General features: G+C 41.2%; 1 protein-coding gene across 2 annotated transcripts in view; it reads right to left on the bottom strand.

Annotated features, from left to right (window-relative positions):
• Positions 1 to 11,574, bottom strand: part of LOC119928288 (muscular LMNA interacting protein) — a 244,313-nt gene extending 232,739 nt beyond the window's left edge. For both annotated transcript variants that reach the window (XM_038746434.1, XM_038746426.1), the window contains exon 1: positions 11,461 to 11,574. In XM_038746434.1, coding sequence (XP_038602362.1) covers positions 11,461 to 11,523 — 63 coding nt within the window. In that variant the 5' untranslated portion in view covers positions 11,524 to 11,574. The remainder of the gene's footprint in view (positions 1 to 11,460) is intronic.
• Between the last annotated feature and the right edge of the window lie 10,169 nt (positions 11,575 to 21,743).

Here is a 21,743-nt window from a genome sequence, read left to right on the forward strand (position 1 = left end):
TATCATTATTAATAAATCCATACTACAAGGAACTCAATTCAGGATATTTGTACAATTAAGTAAAATTATTTATTTATATTAATATCTGTATCCCCTAATAGACTGTAAGCTCTTTGTAGGCAGGGAACATGTATGACAACTCTGTTGCATTGTACTCTCCCAGGATCTTGGTATGGTGCTCTGCACACAGTAAGTGCTCAATACCAGTGATTGATCTCCCATTTACTGGTCAGAACCTGATTGAATGAATGAATGAATGAACCCTGAGCATTCTCTGTTCATACTCCAAACACCCTCCAAATTAGGTCTTGTACATTCTGTGCTACGAACATATTTCCCTCTTCTCTCCCATAACCCTTTCATCGTATAGCCGTCAATTCTCAAACAGTTCCATTCCCTTTCTTTCACATATCATAGGGTGGAGGCAGTCCACCCTATTTCCCATCTCTGTTGACGGCACTACCATCCTTCCCGTCTCACAAGCCCGCAACCTTGGTGTCATCCTCGACTCCGCTCTCTCATTCACCCCTCACATCCAAGCCGTCACCAAAACCTGCCGGTCTCAGCTCCGCAACATTGCCAAGATCCGCCCTTTCCTCTCCATCCAAACTGCTACCCTGCTCATTCAAGCTCTCATCCTATCCCGTCTGGACTACTGCACCAGCCTTCTCTCTGATCTCCCATCCTCGTGTCTCTCTCCACTTCAATCCATACTTCATGCTGCTGCCCGGATTATCTTTGTCCAGAAACGCTCTGGGCATATTACTCCCCTCCTCAAAAATCTCCAGTGGCTACCAATCAATCTGCACATCAGGCAGAAACTCCTCACCCTGGGCTTCAAGGCTCTCCATCACCTCGCCCCCTCCTACCTCACCTCCCTTCTCTCCTTCTACTGCCCAGCCCGCAACCTCCGCTCCTCCACCGCTAATCTCCTCACTGTACCTCGTTCTCGCCTGTCCCGCCGTCGACCCCCGGCCCACCTCATCCCCCGGGCCTGGAATGCCCTCCCTCTGCCCCTCCGCCAAGCTAGCTCTCTTCCTCCCTTCAAAGCCCTGCTGAGAGCTCACCTCCTCCAGGAGGCCTTCCCAGACTGAGCCCCTTCCTTCCTCTCCCCCTCGTCCCCCTCTCCATCCCCCCATCTCACCTCCTTCCCTTCCCCATAGCACCTGTATATATGTATATATGGTTGTACATATTTATTACTCTATTTATTTATTTATTTATTTATTTTACTTGTACATTTCTATCCTATTTTATTTTGTTGGTATGTTTGGTTCTGTTCTCTGTCTCCCCCTTTTAGACTGTGAGCCCACTGTTGGGTAGGGACTGTCTCTATGTGTTGCCAATCTGTACTTCCCAAGCGCTTAGTACAGTGCTCTGCACATAGTAAGCGCTCAATAAATACGATTGATTGATTGATTGGAGGCCCATACAAAACTTGTCCTAGTTCACAAGTCAAACTGAAAATAACCCTGTCAGAAGGTCTCTGTTTTTTACCTGCGGATGCCACCTTTTGTTTATCTTTCTGTGTTTTGTTTAATATCATAACAACACCTCTCCGACTCTCTGGTGTGTTAGCGAAAGGCACATGGAAATACTTCATTCATTCATTCAATCATATTTATTGAGCACTTACTGTATGTAGAGCACTGTACTAAGTGTTGGGGAGAGTACAATGAAAAGACAGACACATTCCCTGCCCACTATGAGCTTACAGTCTAGAGGGGTGGAGGCAGACATTAATATAAATAAATAAATCACAGATATGTACATAAGTGCTGTGGGGCTGAAAGCGGTGAAGAACAAAGGGAGCAAGTCAGGGTGATGCAAAAGGGAGTGGGAGAAGAGAAAGAGGAGCTTAATCAGAGAAGGCTTCTTGGTGGATATGTGCCTTCAGTAAAGCTTTGAATAATAATGATGGTATTTGTTAAATGCTTACTATTTGCCAGGCACTGTACTGAGCACTGGGGTGGGTGCAGGAAAATCCAACAGTCCCTATCCCTTGTGGGGCTTACAGTTTCAATCCTCATTTTACAAATGAGAGAACTTAGGCCCCGAGAAGTGAAGTCACTTGCCCAAGTCACACAGCAGATGAGTGGTGGAGCCAGGATTAGAACCCATGACCTTCTGACTCCCAGGCCTGTGGTCTATCCAGTATGCCCTGACTTGATTATGGACCTGGATTCTTCAGGCAACTGACAAGCAGACAAGAGTGTCCACTGAGTTCTCTATATAGTTTGCTCTTGTAAACTCACATTTCCATCTGCATCTTATTGGTTGATTGCATTAAAAGTGACAAACTTCCATTGCCCTCTCTGACATTATCAGAGATGCTCAGTCCCAGTTTCCAGCCAAAAATAACCCCTGGGGTCACTTTAGAAACATCCTGCCCTTTGTCAGTCTCCACTGGGTTCTAAAGTCCTACATTTATTCCCCTTTCAGGACTGGCAGGTTGGAAAATTCTGCTTAATGAACCCCAAATCCCACCCTACACCTTGTCTGAAACCCAGGCAGCTTCCCAAAGGCAGAGGGGTGGTTGGAGACGAGTCTACCAATCCCATCTTCAGGTTAGTTACAGGAAGACTGTGGAGAAAATGCTCCCTTGCCTTTCCAGAGGCTTTTCAAACCTGCATACGTTCTTGGCAGCTGGAGCGCTTCCACCGACCCCTACTTCAGACAGACACCAACATCAGCGAGCTCCCTAACATTAGTCATATTTTTGTAAGTATTCTTCATCAGATAGCAATCAAACAGAATTATGGTTCAAACTGTCTTTTCCTAGCTCTAACGCTTCCCCCTATCAACCTGGGAACCTTCAGTGCTTTCCTGTAAGCATCCAGCGTGAGAAGCAGCATGGATTAATGGAAAGAGCACAGGTTTGGGAGTCAGAGGTCATGGGTTCTAATCCCAGCTCTGCCACTTGTCAGCTGTGTGACTTTGGGCAAGTCACTTAACTTCTCTGTGCCTCAGTTATCTCATCCGTGCAATGGGAATTAAGACTGTGAGTCCCATGTGAGACAACCTGATTACCTTGTATCTCCCCCAGTGCTTAGAACAGTGCTTGACATATAGTAAGTGCTTATCAAATACTATCATGATTACTATTATAATTATTATTATTATTATCATCCAGGGGCTCACATTCTTGATACTATGGCACCATCCTTCCTGTCTCTCAAGCCCAAAACCTTGGCGTTATTCTTGGCTTCTCTCTCTCATTCAACCCACATATTCATATTCGTGTGGGCTCGACCTTCAGAACACTGCTAAAATCTGCCCTTTCCTCTCCAAACTGCTACCACATTAATCCAATCATTTATCCTATCCCGGCTTGATTGCTGTATGTCATTCCTTGCTAACCTCCCAGCAATCCTGTGTCTCCCTACTCCAGTCCATACTTCACTCTGCTGCCTGGATCTTTTTTCTACAAAAACATTCTGGCCACATTTCCCCTCTCCTCAAGAGCCTCCAGTGGTTGCTCATCCACATCTACATCAAACAGAAACTCCTCACTATTGGCTTTAAAAAACTCAGTCACCTTGTCCCCTCCTACCTCACCTCACCACTCTCCTACTCTGCTCTCCTACTACAACCCAGCCCACACACTTCTCTTCTCTAATGCTAACCTTCTTACTATACTATGATCTCTTCTATCTTGCCACCAACCTCTCACCCACATCCTTCCTCTAGCCTGGAATGACCTCCCTCTTCCTATCTGACAGACAATTACTCTCCCCATCTTCAAAGTCTTCTTGAAGTTACATCTCCTCCAAGAGGCCTTCCCTTTTTTCCTCTTCTCCCATTCCCTTCTACATCACCATGACTTGCCTTTATTGAGAAGCAGCATGGTATAGTAGATAGAGCATGGGCCTGAGAGTGATAAGGTCGTGGATTCTAATCCCAGCTCTGCCACTTCTCTGCTGTGTGACTTTGGACAAGTCACTTCACTTCTCTGGGCCTCAGTTACCTCATCTGTAAAATGGGGATTGAGCCCTTGAGCCCCACATGGGACAGGGACTGTGTCCAACCTGATTTGGTAGTATCCACTCCAGCACTTACTATAATGCCTTGCACATAATAAGCACTTAAATACCTTTCTTTCTTTATTCATTTCCCCCCTACCCACCAGCCCCAGAGCACTTATGTGCATCTCTGTAATTCATTTATTTATATTAATATCTTTTGTTCCCTCCAGACAGGGAAGGGAATGTGTCTGTGATATAGTTATACTATAATAATAACAATTAATAATTAACAATTAATAACAAGTATTTTTTAAGTGCTTACTGTGTGCCAGGCCCTGTACAAAGCACTGGGGTGGATTCAAGGATACAGTGTACTCTCCCAAGTGCTTAGTAAAGTGCTCTGCACACAGTGTGCACTCAATAAATAAGACTTGCTGACTGACTTTCCCCTTTTCATTCAGGGCATCCAAGATTCCAATCTCATCCTTTCAGAGTCTTCAGAAACAGAGTACCTTCACATCCTCTCTCTTTTTCAGGGGCAGGAACTCGCTCCTCCAAGGTCCTAGCTGCTGGATACCGAGCCTCCAGGAATCCTCTCCAATTTCTCCCTGTGCCCTGTGTCCTGCCTGGATTACAGTTCCTCACCTTCCCTGAGTCCTACTCTTGCTTCAAAAAATGACTGAAGTTATTCTCCACCAACTACATGCCCCATCCCCAGATCCTTTCCAATTCTTCTCTCTAATTGGCTTGGTTAGAAATACCGCTTTGTAAGACATTAATTAAATGATCCTCTTCCTGTCCTGAGAGACAGGCTAGTTGGAGTGACTGATATACCTTCATGCATTCAACCATTAAAGGCACCTCAAATCTTGCCTTAGAATGTCCTTTATGTGTGGTCATTCCAAATTTGAAGTTTCCATTACTAACAATTGTCCATTTCACAAACATGGTATTACATCTTTAAATTTCACTGTTAGTCTACTCTCATTAAATGTTGATGCTGTCTCATTTTACTTCATCTTTGCATACTTCATATTTTACTTTATAGTCATATTTTAACTATAGCATTTACCTAGCTTTTATTTCTAAATAGCCTTCTCTACCCTCCAGTTTCTCCTGCCTTTTGATGGGTTCTTTTCTATCCCTAACCACTGCTCTTTGTTGTCAGCTCTCCAGAGGGGGAAACAATCTGTGCACCGAGTATCCGGTAAAGGAGGGTTAGATCTGAAGCTTTGACCTATTTCTCTCCTCTCTCTCTTTGCATTGCCACATTAAAAATAAAGAGATAACAAACGATAAAACAAATCAGCATGTTTCATTCCCTATTCCCCTTCAACTAGACACAAAGACGTCAATTCCCTTTTCGTGACATTTACCTTATGTCTCCAAAGCATCAAGAAAAAAGTGAACCAGGCAACCATCTGAGGAAACCACACATCTAAGGAGCAGTAGGGAACAGGAATCATTTTAATAACTTCCTTTTCTTCTCCAAAGAAAGCTTCCAATAGCTCTCCCCACTCCACTCTAATGCTCTGCTTCCTCCTTTTCACTTTCCAGATTTCCTGGAATCATCTTCTCTTCCAAGTTATAGCCCCAAAATGTGATGATTTATTTTTTCCCTTTTCCCTTGGCCAAATCTTGTCCTTTACTCCTCCCTCTTTAATATTTTATTTTGCTTTTTCATTTTATCCCCATCATTTCTGCATATCCTTCAAATACATAGAACCCATGCCTCTTCGTCCTTGCTAGAATATTCTGGCAGTAACCCTATTCAGTTCCTGGGTAAACTGTCCCTGGAAAAAAAGATTAACCTATTCTTTCCCAACAACAATGTAAACATATATATAGTGCCTTTAACCTGTACTGCCTAAAATGAAAAATAATTTGATCAGCATTTCTCTGCTTTTTTGTCCTTCCTCCTGATCCAAAAACAACCAATAAGTCAAGTTAATCCAGTATTGTTGAGTGTGTAGAGTAGTATACTAGATGGAAGGGAAGTTACTCTGCAATTATATAAAATATATGTTCTCTGCCCTTCCGGCACTTATAATCAAAGTCTAGAAAATACCACATGTACAAATTCAATTCAGAAGAATGAAACCATGAAAAAACTAAAGCAGATGCCAGTCCCTTTTAGACTGTGAGCCCACTGTTGGGTAGGGACTGTCTCTATGTGATGCCAATTTGTACTTCCCAAGCGCTTAGTACAGTGCTCTGCACATAGTAAGCGCTCAATAAATACGATTGATTGATTGATTGATTGATTGATGTACTCCCCAAAGTACTTATTACAATGTTCTGCATACAGTAAGAACTCAATAAATGCCATGGATCGACTGACTGAGGAAAACCTAACCATCCAAATAATTCAACTGATCGATTAATGAATCAGTGGTATTTATTGAGTGTTTACTGCATGCACAGCATTGTACTAAGTGCTTGGGAGGGTACACTACAACAGAGTTGGGAGGCACGATCCCTGTCCACAAGAAACTTACAAACTAGTGAGGAAGACAGGTATTAAAGAAATAAATTACAGATACACACATAGGTCCTTGGGGCTGAGGGTAGGGTGACTATCAAGTGCTTAAAGGGTAGAGAGCTACATGTATAGGCAACACAGAAGGGAGTGAAAGTAGGAGGAAATAGGGCTTAGTTGGGGAAAACCTCATGAAGGATATTTGATTTTCACAAAATTTTGAGCAGGAGAAGAATGGTGGTCTATCATATATGGAGAGCATGGAGTTCCAAGTCAGAAGTAAGACATGGGGAAGAGGTCAGTGATAGATGAGATTGGGGTACTGAGTTCTAGTCCTGATTCTGCCACTTGTCTGCTGGACAAGTCACTTAACTTCTCTGTGACTCAGGTTCCTCATGTGAAAATGGAGATTTAAATTGAGCCTTACGTGGGACAGGGACTGTGTCCAACCCAATTGTCCTGTAACCACCCCAAGGCCTGGTACATAACGCTTAAAAAATACCACAATTATTATTACTACTATTATTTTGATTATTACAGTTGAAGTGAGAGGGGTGTAGTGTGCTACCACCTCATCCCCAGAGTTCACCCTCTGCCAGGAGCACAGCAAGAGGCAGGCTCACAAGTCCCGGGGTATATCTCCAGAGAGAGCAATAGGGACAGTCTTTGCTCACAGACTCCCACAGCTCCAGGTCCAAGGACTACTCTCCCATGTGTATGTGAGGAAGAAGTTCCAGTGAAAGCTGGAGACAATAGGGATAATCATTCACACTCCCCCTCCTTTGTCTTTCACCATTTGGAAAACAGGATGCGCAATAGTATCTCCCACCAGGTTGTTGAGATGAGTGGGATTTAAGCTGAGGAAGATCTCAAAGGACCTTCATTCACTACCTCTTTCTTGAATATGAATGCTTTTGGAGAAGCAGGGTGGAAAGTTTTAGGAAAAGTGCCTTATTAAAGCTCTGGTGAGTGGGAAAGAGACATTCTGCTGTGTCAAAAGCCATTTGCCCTGTCTCCTAGGGTCAGCATCTATTCATTCAACATTATTTGAATGGAGAATCACTGTCTGGAAGCTAATGGCTTTCTCAGGTCCTGCCCTCAGCTCCTCATATCCCCTCTCCCACTCCAGCCTTTCACCCACCTCAGCAAGACCCATGTCACTGTGGCTCAGTGGAAAGAGCTCGGGCTTGGGAGTCAGAGGTCATGGGTTCTAACCCTGCCTCTGCCACTTCATTCATTCATTCATTCAATCATATTTATTGAGCACTTACTGTGTGCAGAGCACTGTACTAAGCGCTTGGGAAGTACAAGTTGGCAACATATAGAGACAGTCCCTACCCAAAGGACTCACAGTCTAGAAGATAATAATAATGGCATTTATTAAGCGCTTACTATGTGCAAAGCACTGTTCTAAGCCCTGGAGAGGTTACAAGGTGATCAGGTTGTCCCACGGGGGGCTCACAGCCTTAATCCCCATTTTACAGATGAGGGAACTGAGGCACAGAGAAGTTAAGTGACTTGCCCAAAGTCACACAGCTGACAAGTGGCGGAGCCAGGATTTGAACCCATGACCTCTGACTCCAAAGCCCGTGCTCTTTCCACCGAGCCATGCTCCTTCCCTAGTTGTCTGCTGTATGACTTTGGGCAAGTCACTTAACTTCTCTGGGCCTCAATTACCTCATCTGTAAAATGGGGATTAAGACATGGGACAACCTGATCACCTTGTATCCCCCTCAGTGCTTAGAACAGTGCTTTGCACATAGTAAGCGCTTAACAAATGCCATCATTATGACTGTCTCCATTGGGACAGCAGGACTTTGGTTGCATCTGGCCACCTGACAGAACCCCCAGGAATACTTGCTAATAGCCTCATCTCCAAAGGTGTCTACCAAAGACACATTACAGTTGCACTCTCTGCCTTCAGTGCCTGTAGAGAAGACGTTCTCTTATCTTTGAGTAATACCACAGAAGGATTCATCCCTTTACAGACTTCAAACAGTGTCTTCTTTTCGATCAATCAGTTTGTGGTACTTACTGAGCACTTACTGTGTGTAGAACACTGTAATATACAATTGACTTGGGAGATTCATTCATTCATTCAATAGTATTTATTGGGCACTTACTGTGTGCAGAGCACTGTACTAAGTGCTTGGGAAGTGCAAGTTGGCAAAATATAGAGAAGGTCCCTACCCAACAACAGGCTCACCGTCTAGAAGGGGGAGATAGACAACAAAACAAAACATGTAGACAGGTGTCAAAACTGTCAGAATAAATAGAATTATAGCTATATGCACATCATTAACAAAATAAATAGAATACTAAATATATACAAGTAAAATAAATAGAGTAATGAATATATACAAGTGCTATGGGGAGGGGAAGGAGGTAGGGAGGGGGCATGGGGAGGAGGAGAGGAAAAAGGGGGCTCAGTCTGGGAAGGCCTCCTGGAGGAGGTGAGCTCTCTGTAGGGCTTTGAAGGGAGGAAGAGAGCTATGAAATCCCTGCCAACAAAGAATTTACAGTCTAAGGGAGGAATCAAGCATTGAAATGCATTGTGGATAGGGGAAAATGTGGAGCAAAAGGATATGTACAAAGAGCTTAAGGAGTACATAGTCAAGTTTCAAGCCAGAAGCAGGATGTGGATAAGGGATCAGAGCAGGGTATAATAGATCAAGGCATAGAGAGCTGTTTGGCATTATGGAGTGTGTAGATTGGGTTGTAGTGGGACATCAGTGAGGTAAGGTAAGTGGGAGAGAGCAGATTGAGTGCCTTAAAAACATATGGTAAGGAGTTTCTCTTTGATGCTAAGGTGGACTGGTTAACACTGGAGGTTCTTGAGGAGTGGGAGAATATGGACTGAATGTTTTTTCAGGAAAATGATCCAGGCAGCACACTGAGATAATCAGGTTGGATACAGCCCCTGTCCCACATGGGGCTCACAGTCTAAATGATTCTGTCTGAATGCATCTTTTAGTTAAAATGTAACCATAGAAATAGGGAACTTTCCCACAATGATAAATTCCTTTCTGGATACAGAGTAGAGTCAGGAGAAACAGCTGTGTACATGTATTCAGTGACAAACATGGGAGAGAACAGGAACGAGAGATTTCCTTAATGTCAGGCTCTGCTAAAGCACAATTCCCTACTTCTAGGAAAACTGAGTGTGTCTTTTCACAAAGCCCAGAATAGTATCTCTGACAAAGTAAGCACTCAGCAAATACAATAATTAAAAACAATAGTAATTCTTCACCTCCACAAGGGACAAAACCAAGCAGTTGATTGAGAGGACTCTCCAATATAAGAATGTCTCATAAATACTTGTCAGGAATAATATGTTCAACTACGATATGCTCCATAGAGAAGCTGCTTGTATGTGAAATAGACTTGTCACTAATCAAAAAGTGATTTTATTACTGCATTTGGATTTTATTTTCAAGACAGAAATAAAGATGTGCCAGTTATTTAAACATGTGCTGTAAAAAAATAAACAGGGCCTATTTCAGTCCATAATCATTAACAATTCAAAAAGACATCTAAATGTTATATCAGCATTATTTGGGTTGATATCTAGACAGTTAAGTATACAACTAGAGGTTAAACCATTTCTCTCTTCATTCACAGTAATTCCCCCTCTCGCTAGACTCATTGTGTGAAATTCTGAATACAATTCCTTTCTCAGAAACAGGTTTTACTGTGAGCCCGTGGGAAGGGACCATCTCTATATGTTGCCAACTTGTACTTCCCAAGCACTTAGTACAGTGCTCTGCACACAGTAAGTGCTCAATAAATATGATTGAATGAATGAATAAGTACAGCAACATCAACAACACTTATTTAACTTTCATTGGTTACTCCAATCTCCACAAATGGAAACACCAGGGTCAGAGAAAATTTTATGAATATTTGTTTAGGTGCCATGCTCAGTGGAAAGAGCCCGGGCTTTGGAGTCAGAGGTCATGGGTTCAAACCCCCAGCTCCGCCAATTGTCAGCTGTGTGACTTTGGGCAAGTCACTTCACTTCTCTGGGCCTCAGTTACCTCATCTGGAAAATGGGAATTAAGACTGTGAGCCCCATGTGGGACAACCTGATCACCTTGTAACCTCCTCGGCGTTTAGAGCAGTGCTTTACACATAGTAAGCGCTTAATAAATGCCATCATTATTATTATTTCCCCATCCAAAGTTAAAACTGATTAAAGCCATTACCATCATTAAGATTCCTAGTAGAATTCATGCAGATCAGTTCATCAGTATGCTTCAGAAACTCCTAACTCCTAACCCTATTCCACCTCTAGACACTAAAACTTGAAAAAGCTAACAGTTCAATAACAGTAATTATAGCGGACTGTTGTGTAATAGTGGTTGTCTATTACTATTCAAGGTCATAGTCTACTGTAAATTTGTTTTAGCACAAGTGATTGTCACCAGTCCTAGCAAGTTGGCTACTCCATATTTAGAAGCAAAATCAATTAGGACATAGCCCATGCCACCATGACCAGGAAAGAAACGCACTTTTACTCTAGCAAAGCTTGCTATTTATCCTAGAATTCCTTTGATGTTTTCCCTGAAAAAGGAACCTAGAGTTGATTAAAATCACCTATTTCCTTTAAATTGTTTCAATCTTTCTAGGCAGTTAGATTTTGTTACTCCTAATCTCTCTTAATGGTACTATCATCATCATCAACATCATCATTATTAATAAAATAAAATTTCAAGACCTGAAAGCAATTCCATTTTACAAACAAAAAGATCTGAATAAAATCAAGGAAGTTGGAGTACAATTACACATTACATGGTAAAAATTGTGCACATTCTACTTAAGGAAATTATTTTAGTAACTATTGTGATGACTGATTACTTTCACCAACACCCATCAATCTTAAAACTTCCAGGTGACTGACTAGCAGAAACACGGAAAAACAAATGCACTAACAGGAATTTGCTAAAGCTGCAACTGCTTTCATGCCACCTTATCAGTTATATTACATGTGGTTAATGTAACCTTTCCATACCTTACCGTCAATTTCTCCTTTAAATTCTTGTTTAATGAGCTTTGCTTTTCATGCTTTCCTAGTTCCATGTCAGAGAGATGTCTGTGTGTGTGTGTGTGTGTGTGTGTGTGTGACAGAGAGAGAGAAAGGGAGTGAGAGAGAGGTGGGGAAAAAGTGTGTGTGTGTGTGTGTGTGTGAGAGAGAGAGAGAGAGAGAGAGAGAGAGATCATGTGTAGAAATGATTTAAGGTGTCTACATGTTAGTGGTTGTAGGACAGTTTGAGTTGTGAGGCAGAACGCTATCAGACAGCCCCGGAGATAATTCCTGGTTAGCTAGCGTTTCCATTTATAGATGTACAAAACTCACAAACAGAACCCTGAAGAACTCAGGCAGCTGGCCCCAGATGACAATATGTGTTAGGCTAATATCAAAGCAACTCTTCAACAGAAGCAAGTTTCTAACAGGTTAGGTTACCTGGCAGAAGAAAAGGTGTTTGTAAGTTCAAATGAAGAGAAAGTGAAAAAATCAATATATCATATGCACCTGATAAACAGCAGAGAGGCCTGAGATAAATTTTCTCATATCAACAAAACTGATAAAGTAAATAAAAATGGATGATTGAAACAGTAGTGAGCAACTATTTAATTACCAAATCACTAGACAAAGACAGCCTTTTGCAAATATTTTCATATCTCTCAGAGCACTGCCCCCTTCGTTGAGTTTTTCTAATTCCACTTAACATTCATACACATTCACAAATCCCAAGACCTCCTGTTAGCCAATTTTAGACTATTTGTAAAACATTAAATTTGTTGGGGTGGGGTTCAAAAAAATCACAAACTCTTCATTTCATAAAAACACATCAATGTTTTGTAGAAAGCAGCTGTGATTAATCATTTGGCTAGAACCATTCCCCCCTTCTAGACTGTTCCTCCCTTCTAGACTGTGAGCCCGTTGTTGGGTAGGGATTGTCTATTTATTGCTGAATTGTACTTTCCAAGTGCTTAGCATAGTACTATGCACACAGTGCAGAATGAATGAAAGAATTTAATATGTAGACTGCAACCTAGGTGGCAAATGTCCTCATTACATGGGAATTGGTAACCTGTGTTGTAATGATGTAGCTTATAAAGGTTTGTATCAAACTCTAGGCTAAATTGCATTCAGGTATATAAAAAACTGAAAGAAGCTGGATTTCAGGACCTAGAAAGTATATGGATTTGTAGCCATAGTATATGGAGTTTCTTCAACATACTATTAAAATTTACCAAATGATGATAACAAATGTCCATAGCATCTCTAGCAATCTAATGATCAGTGATATTTATTGAGCACGTACTGTGTAGGAAGCACTGTACTAAGCAGTTGGGAAAATACAAAAAACAGAATTTGTAGACAAGATCCCAGGGGGAGGCAAATGTTGAAATAAATTACAGCTAGGGAAAATAGAGTAGAAGGATATTTACATAAGTATCATGCAGCTGGGGTAAGTATTAAAGTGCTTAAAGGTTCAAACTGTCAAGTGTATAGTCCGGGGGTGGGGGGGGGGGGGCGGGAGGGTAAGGGAAATGAGGGCTTAGTCAGGGAAAGTCTCTTGGAGATTTGCATTTTTGTAGATGGGAACACTGGTGGACTGTCAGATATAAAGGGGGAGAGAGTGCTGGCCAATTATTTTTTCCTTTCACTGTATTTCCCTGGGCACCAGTTGAGAATCAGATTGACATAGTAGACAAATATCACTTTTTTGATATTTTCAGTGTTCTAATAAATTTTAGGTGCCCTTCAGTTTGGCAAGAATTCATTGGGAGGCCGGCGGGGGGATGAGGCACATAATCCAGGCAAAGTGACTGGCATAATGAGACATTACAAAATCAAAAATGGGGAGAGGTCTTCAGAAAGGAGTGGAGGACTTTCAAGGGTTCTCAGATAAGTGTTATTCCCCTAGTGGGTTTAGCAGATGCTAAACATTACAGTGTAATGCTGTGCCTTTTCCCCTTCATTTTTCAATTTGTTCATTGTCAATTTTCCCTATATTTAGACAACCAACCATTTGGGAGAAGGGAGGGTAGGACCAAAGGAATGAAGTTTTAAAGAGTAAGATAAAAGTGATTTCTCCCACAACTTGGATAAGGGAAGCAATTCTGATCCTCAGACTGTTTTCAAATCAGCTTTCCCCTTCACCTTTAAGCTAACATTTTAAGAAATACATTGTGATGCATTACCCTTTGTAGTGACTACAGATCCTTCTTCCTTTTCAGGCAGTTTTCCTTTAGAGCTTATTCCATATCATGATGGAGAGGCTAAGGACTTTAAAAGTTAAGCAGTTCGAAGGAAATAAACCTGGCTCTGTTTCATGGTGATAAATTCAGGAGCCTTATATTAGACCCTGTGGCAGAAGGGGATTCTCTTTGGCTTGGCTCTAAATTCCAGGGCACACAACACTCCCATGCGTTGCTACACCAGCTAGAATGAAGTTTAATTCTAGCCATGTATTAAAGGATAAGATAGATACACTTTTTCCTGTGACAAGCAAAGCCAAAGGAAAAAAAATAGAAAATGAAACAGTAATCAACTTCTCTCACATGGTAACTGGAAAGGAAACTTCACTTTTTACTTGACCCACTGGTTTGTGCCCTAAGTATGCTAAGGCAAAGCTAGGACTCAATCAATGATATTTATTGAAGAGCACTGTACTAAGTGCTTGAAGGATTACAATACAGTAATAGATAGATACAATCCCTACCCACGCGAAGCTCCCAGCTCATTCATTTGTCTGCTGTGTGACCTTGTGGGTTACTTAACTTCTCTGCACTTCAGTTACCTCATCTGTAAAGTGAGGATTAGAACTGTGAGCCCCAAGTGGGACATTGACTGTGTCCAACATGATTTGCTTTGTATCTACCCCTGGGCTCAGTGTAGTGCCTGGCACACAGTAAGTGCTTAACAAAGACCGTTAAAAAAAAGGAACTTAAAGACTAGAGAGGAAGACAGAAGTTAAAATAAAATACAGACAGTGGAAATGACAGAGAATAGAATACGTACATAAGTGTTGTAGGGCTGGTGATAGGGTGAATATCAAAGTGCTTAAAGAGTACAGACCTAAGTACATAGGTGATACAGATAGGAGAGCAAATAGGGGAAGTGAGGCTGTGGTCAGGGAAGAATTTGAAGATGTGGAGAGAGGTGGGCTGTCTGAAGGAGGAGGGAGTTCCGGGACAGAGGGAAGTTATGGAGAAGGGGTCAGCAACGAGACAGAAACTGAGGTGCAGTGAGAAGGTTGGATCAAGAGGAGTAAAGTGTGCAGGCTGAATTGTAGTAGGAGATCAGTGAGGTAAGGTAAGAGAGGGGCAATATATCAGGGAAGCCCTCCTGGAGGAAATTAAGCAATCAAGTTTTGGCAAAAAAATTTGCTGGCTCTAAGATTATTCTATACCTACCAGAAAGGTGGAAAAAAAGTGTCAAAAAATAAAGTGCTCTATTTAGAAATTGAATTTTTACACTTTGGGGCCCAAGAGGACTTAATTAGATATTACTTCTTAATTCTCACTCTACAGCTGCAGTGGCGGAAATAAGGCAATTTTTTTGGAGCAGGCAGTAAGGATGTATAGACATAACAAATTATGCTGGATTGAGAAAGAATCAGAGTGCAGCTATTGTTGAAATCGATTCTTCTATTTAAGGTTGAAGAAATGATCCTTGCAGAGGGAACAAAGAAGACTCAGTGTAACAGCTGGAAGTTGTTCTATCATTTCTACAAATCATGAAACTCTCATATTCATACAAAGTCCTGGGCAAGTCACCTAACTTCTCTGTGCCTCAGTTCCTTATCTATAAAATGGGGATTCAACATTTGTTCTTTTCCTATTTAGACTGTGAGCCCCATGTGAGACATGGATTGGGTCCATCTTAATAAACTCTGTATCTGTCCTAGCACTAAGAACAGCGCTTGGCACATAGTAAGTGCTTCACAAATGCAATAGTAATAATAATGAAGTTCTTGTGGGAAGGGCAAAGTAATAATTATTATTATTAAAATAATTGTTGTTGTTGTTATGGTATTAAGTGTTTACTATGGGCCAAGTATGCCGTCACCTTTCAGCATTCCTCCCAGCATCCTGTGAGATGGCTAGGTACCACACTCTTATTTTAAAAAGTGAAGTTGAGACCCTGAAAATTGAAGTGACTTGACCAAGGTCACACCACACTGAGCCCCCTCCTTCCTCTCCCCCCCCAACCCCTGCCTTACCTCCTCCCCCCCCCCCACAGCACCTGTATATATGTTTGTACATATTTATTACTCTATTTTACTTGTACATATTTACTATTCTATTCATTTTATTTTGTTATGTTTTGTTTTGTTGTCTGTCTCCCCTTTCTAGACTGTAAGCACACTGTTGGGTAGGGACCGTCTCTATATGTTGCCAACTTGTACTTCCCAAGTGCTTAGTACAGTGCTCTGCTCACAGTAAGTGCTCAATAAATACGATTGAATGAATGAATGAATGGTGGAGTCAAGAGTCAGAGGAAGGAATTGTGAGTTTTAACTGTATATTCTATCAACTCCTAAACCATTGTCTTGCTACAGAAACAGTAGTTTCATCCATTAAATATTTTTGTCGCTGAGAGATGAAAGAAAGTACTGGGTCCTGTATTTTAATGAAACTGATTTGTGAAACATACTATAGAAATAATCTCCTTTTCCCAACTATCATTTCTACTCCCAAAGAGCAAATCAAATGAACTTTTCCTCCACTGATACCTTCTGAGAATACAGATTAAAAAACTTGAATTTTAAATGACATGTCTTCAAGGCAATGAGACCTCACAGACTGATTCTATATGTTTGTGGGAGAGTGTTTATGCTGAGCTTTACAACTCATATCTAGACCATAATTAAATGCTAACTTGCTTACCTAGAATATGTAAAATATGCTCATCTTCTTCAAGATATCCCCTTGGTTACAGTTCATAAACAATGGCTGAGAAAATAGGAATCCTAGAAGAACTGCATAAAATCAATAGATCAGTGGTATTTATTGAGCACTTTCTGTGTGTAGAGCACTGTGCTAAGAGCTTGGAAGAGTAATAATAATAATAATGATGGCACTTGTTAAGCACATACTATGTGAAGCACTGGTCTAAGTGCTGGGGAGGATACAAGATGATCAGGTTTCCCATATGGGACTCACAGTCTTAATCCCCATTTTACAGATGAGGTAAGGCACAGAGAAGTTAAGTGACTTGCCCAAAGTCACACAGATGACAATTGGCGGAGCCTGGATTTAAACCCATGACCTCTGACTCCCAAGCCCATGCTCTTTCCACTGAGCCACGCTGATTCTCTATACGATACAACAGAGTACAATACAACAGAGTTGGTAAACATGTTCTTTGCCCTCAACAAGCTTACAGTTTAGAGGTGGAGACAGGCCTGAATATAAATAATTTATAATATGAAATAAATACTTTATAATACATCATCATAGAAAATAGGACATTGTTCCCTAGTGATATGCACTTATTTTCAATATGATACTGAATGGGCCCTAAAAGGAATCCTTAAATAATCATAAAATCCTGCCAACAAATTCCCACTACTGAATGATGGAGCCATTTATTTTCCTGGGTTCTTGATAGCCTTCAACTACATTCAGTTCCCTTTTGTTATGAAAAGCCTGATTTTTTTAGGATCCATGGATTTTTCTAAATTGATCCTGTACCAGATCCTGAATAACCACTACTTCAAATATGAAAAGGTGCGCAAAAGAGTTTTTAAAGTAGCACTCAAGAAAGGATATTTTTCATTAACACATTTTTTAATGATGTTTGGTCCCTTCACTTCATACTGCACTGTGAACATCTTCACTGTCCCAGTCCCTGAGAGCTGTTTCTCCCTGAATTTGACTTTCTTATCACACTCAGAAATTGGCACAATCCTTTTCCTTTTTTTCACCTAATTTTTAATGAACTGTGAAGTTCAGAATCATACCACATCTTCTACCTATAGAAGTAGAGGTTACTGCCTAAATAATAGGGATTCCGAGATGAAAGGAAAATCCAAATTCCAAAATCTTTACTCCCAAGAAATTAAATTAAAATCCAAACAAACCCCACAGCTCTAAACGTGCTCAGTTTCTGTGTAACAGGATTTTTTTTATTGGTATTCATTAAGCATTTACTCTGTGGTAGGCACTGTACTATGCACTGAGGTAGATACAACCTACTCAGGTTGGACACAGTCCATGTCCCCCATGGGGCTTCTAGACCCATGTTTTCTCATATATGTTCTAAACTTTGCCACCACACTTTTCTAGCTTATTTGCAACTAGTGTAGGATAATTTCTTGTGATCCCAGCAAATTTCATCAAAGTAATGGACACGGTTCCCATTTCTTGCACTTGTGTTTATAGCAACATGGGCCCTCACTGGCTTCCAATGTGGGATTCAGCAGCCAAGTCAGGTAACTTAACTGACCCACAAGTCCTGAAGAGGAGATGGTGCATGGAAGAGGATCTTTAGGGATGCTAGAGCTCTAGAAGCTTATATTTCTGATCCCGGACTCACATCAACAAAAACATCCTGGCTTTTTAATATTTCACGTCTCTGTCTGATGGTCAAAATACCCAAATCCACTAGAGCTACACCCCTTCCCTCTGTCCTCCGCCACTCCCCAAACTTCTATTTAATTGCTGTTGTGGTGATAAGTCAAATCATCCCTGTACTTATCAGTGTCATGCTCAGGGGAGACAGAGAACCCTTATTCCAGGATGCATTTTCTGTTCTATCAGTTGAAATTGAAACATGTTCCAAAGCAGCCCGCGGTTATATAGAAAGAACGCTTACCTTTCAACTGACTTGGAACCTGAGTGTGGGACACTAATCCTCTGGGGAGGTCACAGTCCGCTTTCTCACCGCAGCTGATGCTGTCAGTCTTTGGCCAACACTGTTTACTCCGTAACTACTGTTGATGGCAGACGTGGGAGAAGTAAAATACATTATGAGAGAGATAGGCATAAAGTTTATGCCCACTGAGATTGGTTCATGAAAGCAATATATGCAAACTTTTCTTAAAATAATTTTGTCAGAAGACTCCTCTTGGAATTGAGGGGATTCAGAGTAAAGGACTGATAAAGTTTGGCTATATATTCAACTAGCTGCTTCAAGTTCACAGCTGAAAACTCTTCAAGCTTCTCTGAGTGGCAGAGGAGGTAATGCTATAAAAGAAAATGAATTTCTCTTCTGCCTGGACTGACCATGTGGTCTAATAAGGAAATGGAACATTTTACTGAAATGGGGACAGTTAACCCTAGTAGGGAGGATGACAAGGAAAATTGTGGACTTACAACTGGAGTCCCAGAAGAGCTCTGCAGTGGCTGCATTTTCAAAGTTGCTCAGCAGACAGTTCAATCACTTATCTGCTGTATGACCTTGGGCAAGTCACTTCATTTCTTTGTCCCTCAGTTATTTCATCTATAAAATAGGGATTTAGACTGTGAGCCCCATGTGGAACAGGACTATCTCCAACATGACTTGTTTGTACCCACTCCATTCATTCATTCAATCATATTTATTGAGCGCTTACTGTGTGCAGAGCACTGTACGAAGTGCTTGGGAAGTACAAGTTGGCAACGTATAGAGATGGTCCCTACCCAACAGTGGGCTGACAGTCTAGAAGGGGGAGACAGAGAACAGAACGGGGAGACAGAGAACATTCTAGTGCATAGTACAGTGCCTGGCATATAGTAAGTACTTAGGAAATACATGTATTTTTATTAGATAGGAAGGGAGAAGTGTTTAAAGAGGCTCCCTTATCGACCAGCAACTTCCCTCTCTCAGTTTGGTGATTTGCAAATTGTAACTGTTTAACAGATATCATAAGTAAACAGCAGTCAACAGTCTTTCATATGCTCAGCGATCTAGGACCTGAAAGAGACCAATAGAGAATAGTTGGGCAAGTTAGGTGAAAAATAATATCATAGAAGATGAATATCTAGTACAACTTCCAAAGCAGAAGAGGAAGGTTGAGTCTCTTTTGATGATCCTACTAAAGTGACTTCAGATTAGTACTTGACGGGGATGATGGGATTTTACTACGGGGAAAGCAGTGAGGCCTAGCGGAAAAAGCACAGGCTTGGGAGTCAGAGACCTGGGTTCATTCAATCATATTTATTGAGCGCTTACTGTGTGCAGAGCACTGTACTAAGCGCTTGGGAAGTACAAGTCGGCAACACATAGAGATGGTCCCTACCCAACAGCGGGCTCACAGTCTAGAAGACTGTGTTCTAATGTTAGGTTTGCCACATACCTGCTGTGTGACTTGGGGCCAGTCACTTAACTTCTCTGTGCCTCAATTCCCTCATCTGCACAACTGGGATTCAATACCTGTTCTCTCTCCTACTTAGACTGTGAGACTCAGTATGATCTGATTATCTTGTATCTTCCCCAGCGATTAGCACAGTGCTTACACCAAGTAAGCAGACTGTGAGCCCATTGTTGGGTAGGAACTGTCTCTATATATTGCTGATTTGTACTTCCCAAGTGCTTAGTACAGTGCTATGTGCATGGTAAGCACTCAGTAAATACGATTAAATGAATGAACTTAATGAATACCACTATTGTTACTATTATTATTATTATAGTCATTGTTATTTCTCACATATCTGAGGAAAGAACAATTCAGCACATCCCTGATCTCCAAACATGATTTTGATCTCCTTCTGGGTTTTGGAAGTCACAAGATAGGTGCCCTTTTCAATTTGATCCTGTTAACAAGGATAATTTAGGGTCTGATCTAAATGTGGACAGAACCTTGACAGAAACATTAACAAGGTGATCATGTTCAGAGAAAGACAGGAAAGAAGTTAACAAGATTAATAAAATAAACTTTATGAAACAAAATTTCACAGGCCTCGTAATAGTAATCACAGTTTTTGTCTTGGATAGTCAATGACATCACCACCGAAGTGAAATTTACCCTTGGAGTGGAGGTAGCTTAAAAGGTTAACCAGTCAGTCAGTCAATGATATTTATTGAGCACTTACTATGTGCAGAGCAGTGTATTAAGCGCTTGAGAGAGTACAATACAGCAGAGTTGGTACTGTAGGCAGAGTAGGCACTTTCCCTGCCCGCAAGGAGCTTCCAGTCTAGAACATTACCATGGCAGAGATAGGATTCTGAGGAGGCTGATAAGCATGTATTTGCCTTCCACATTTTCTACAGCACTGAGGTGAAGCCATTTTGACTGTCAAGCTGCCTGATGCCACTTATCTTTTCCTTCCACCACATCAGATTCTAAGAATAATCCTAACTCTCCATGAATTAACCTCCCCTAGAGCTTCAAATTAGCCTCCTCCCTTAAAAAGATAGGATTGGAAGGACTGGACTTTTAGTCAAGAGGACTAAAACCTTGCACTTGGATTTGCTCCATTTCCATTTGCTCCATTTCCTCCCTCAGCCCCACAGCACTTAGGTAGATATCCGCAAATTGAGCTGTAAGTCCCGATCACAACATGAATATACAAAGACTCTTTATTGCTGGGCAGACATGTTTGCTATTGGAAAAGTCTCATGCCTTTTTACTTCACTTTTCTAGAAAGCATGTAAGCATGCTCATCTTTCTCCAAATCTCATTGACAAATCACCAAAAGCCTGAGTCTTCAGGTATGGGCAGGGAATGTGTCTGTTTATTGTTATAAGCCCTTAGTAAAGTGCTCTGCACACAGTAAGGGCTCAAGAAATATTAGAAAAAAATAAAGAAATACTATAACGATAATTCTATTTATTCTAACAGTTTTGACACCTGTCTGCATGTTTTGTTTTGTTGTCTGTCTCCCCCTTCTAGACTATGAGCTCGATGTTGGGTAGGGACTGTCTCTATATGTTGCCAACTTGTACTTCCCAAGTGCTTAGTACAGTGCTCTGCACACAATAAGTGCTCAATAAATGCAATTGAATGAATGAATGAAAAGAAATACAATTGAATGTTATAAAACAGTTAAGGAGAGCATACTATGAAGATAAACCCTCCTTTTCCATATTTCCATTTATCCTTTCAGGCCACTCTGCCCACCTTCAAAGCCCTATTAAAATTTCATCTCCTCCAAGAGGCCTTCCCTGATAAATTCTCTTCTTCCCTCTTCCCTCTCACTTCTACATCATCTATAAGCACTTAATATTCATACCACCCTCAGCCCCACGGTACTTAGGTATGGATCCATAATTTATTTATTTAATTTCTGTCTTCCCCTCTAGATTGTAAGCTCCTTGTGGGCAGGGAACCATGTCTACCAACTCTATTATATTGTACTCT

The sequence above is a fragment of the Tachyglossus aculeatus genome, chromosome 1 (assembly GCF_015852505.1).
Source record: "Tachyglossus aculeatus isolate mTacAcu1 chromosome 1, mTacAcu1.pri, whole genome shotgun sequence".
Classification (NCBI taxonomy): domain Eukaryota; kingdom Metazoa; phylum Chordata; class Mammalia; order Monotremata; family Tachyglossidae; genus Tachyglossus; species Tachyglossus aculeatus.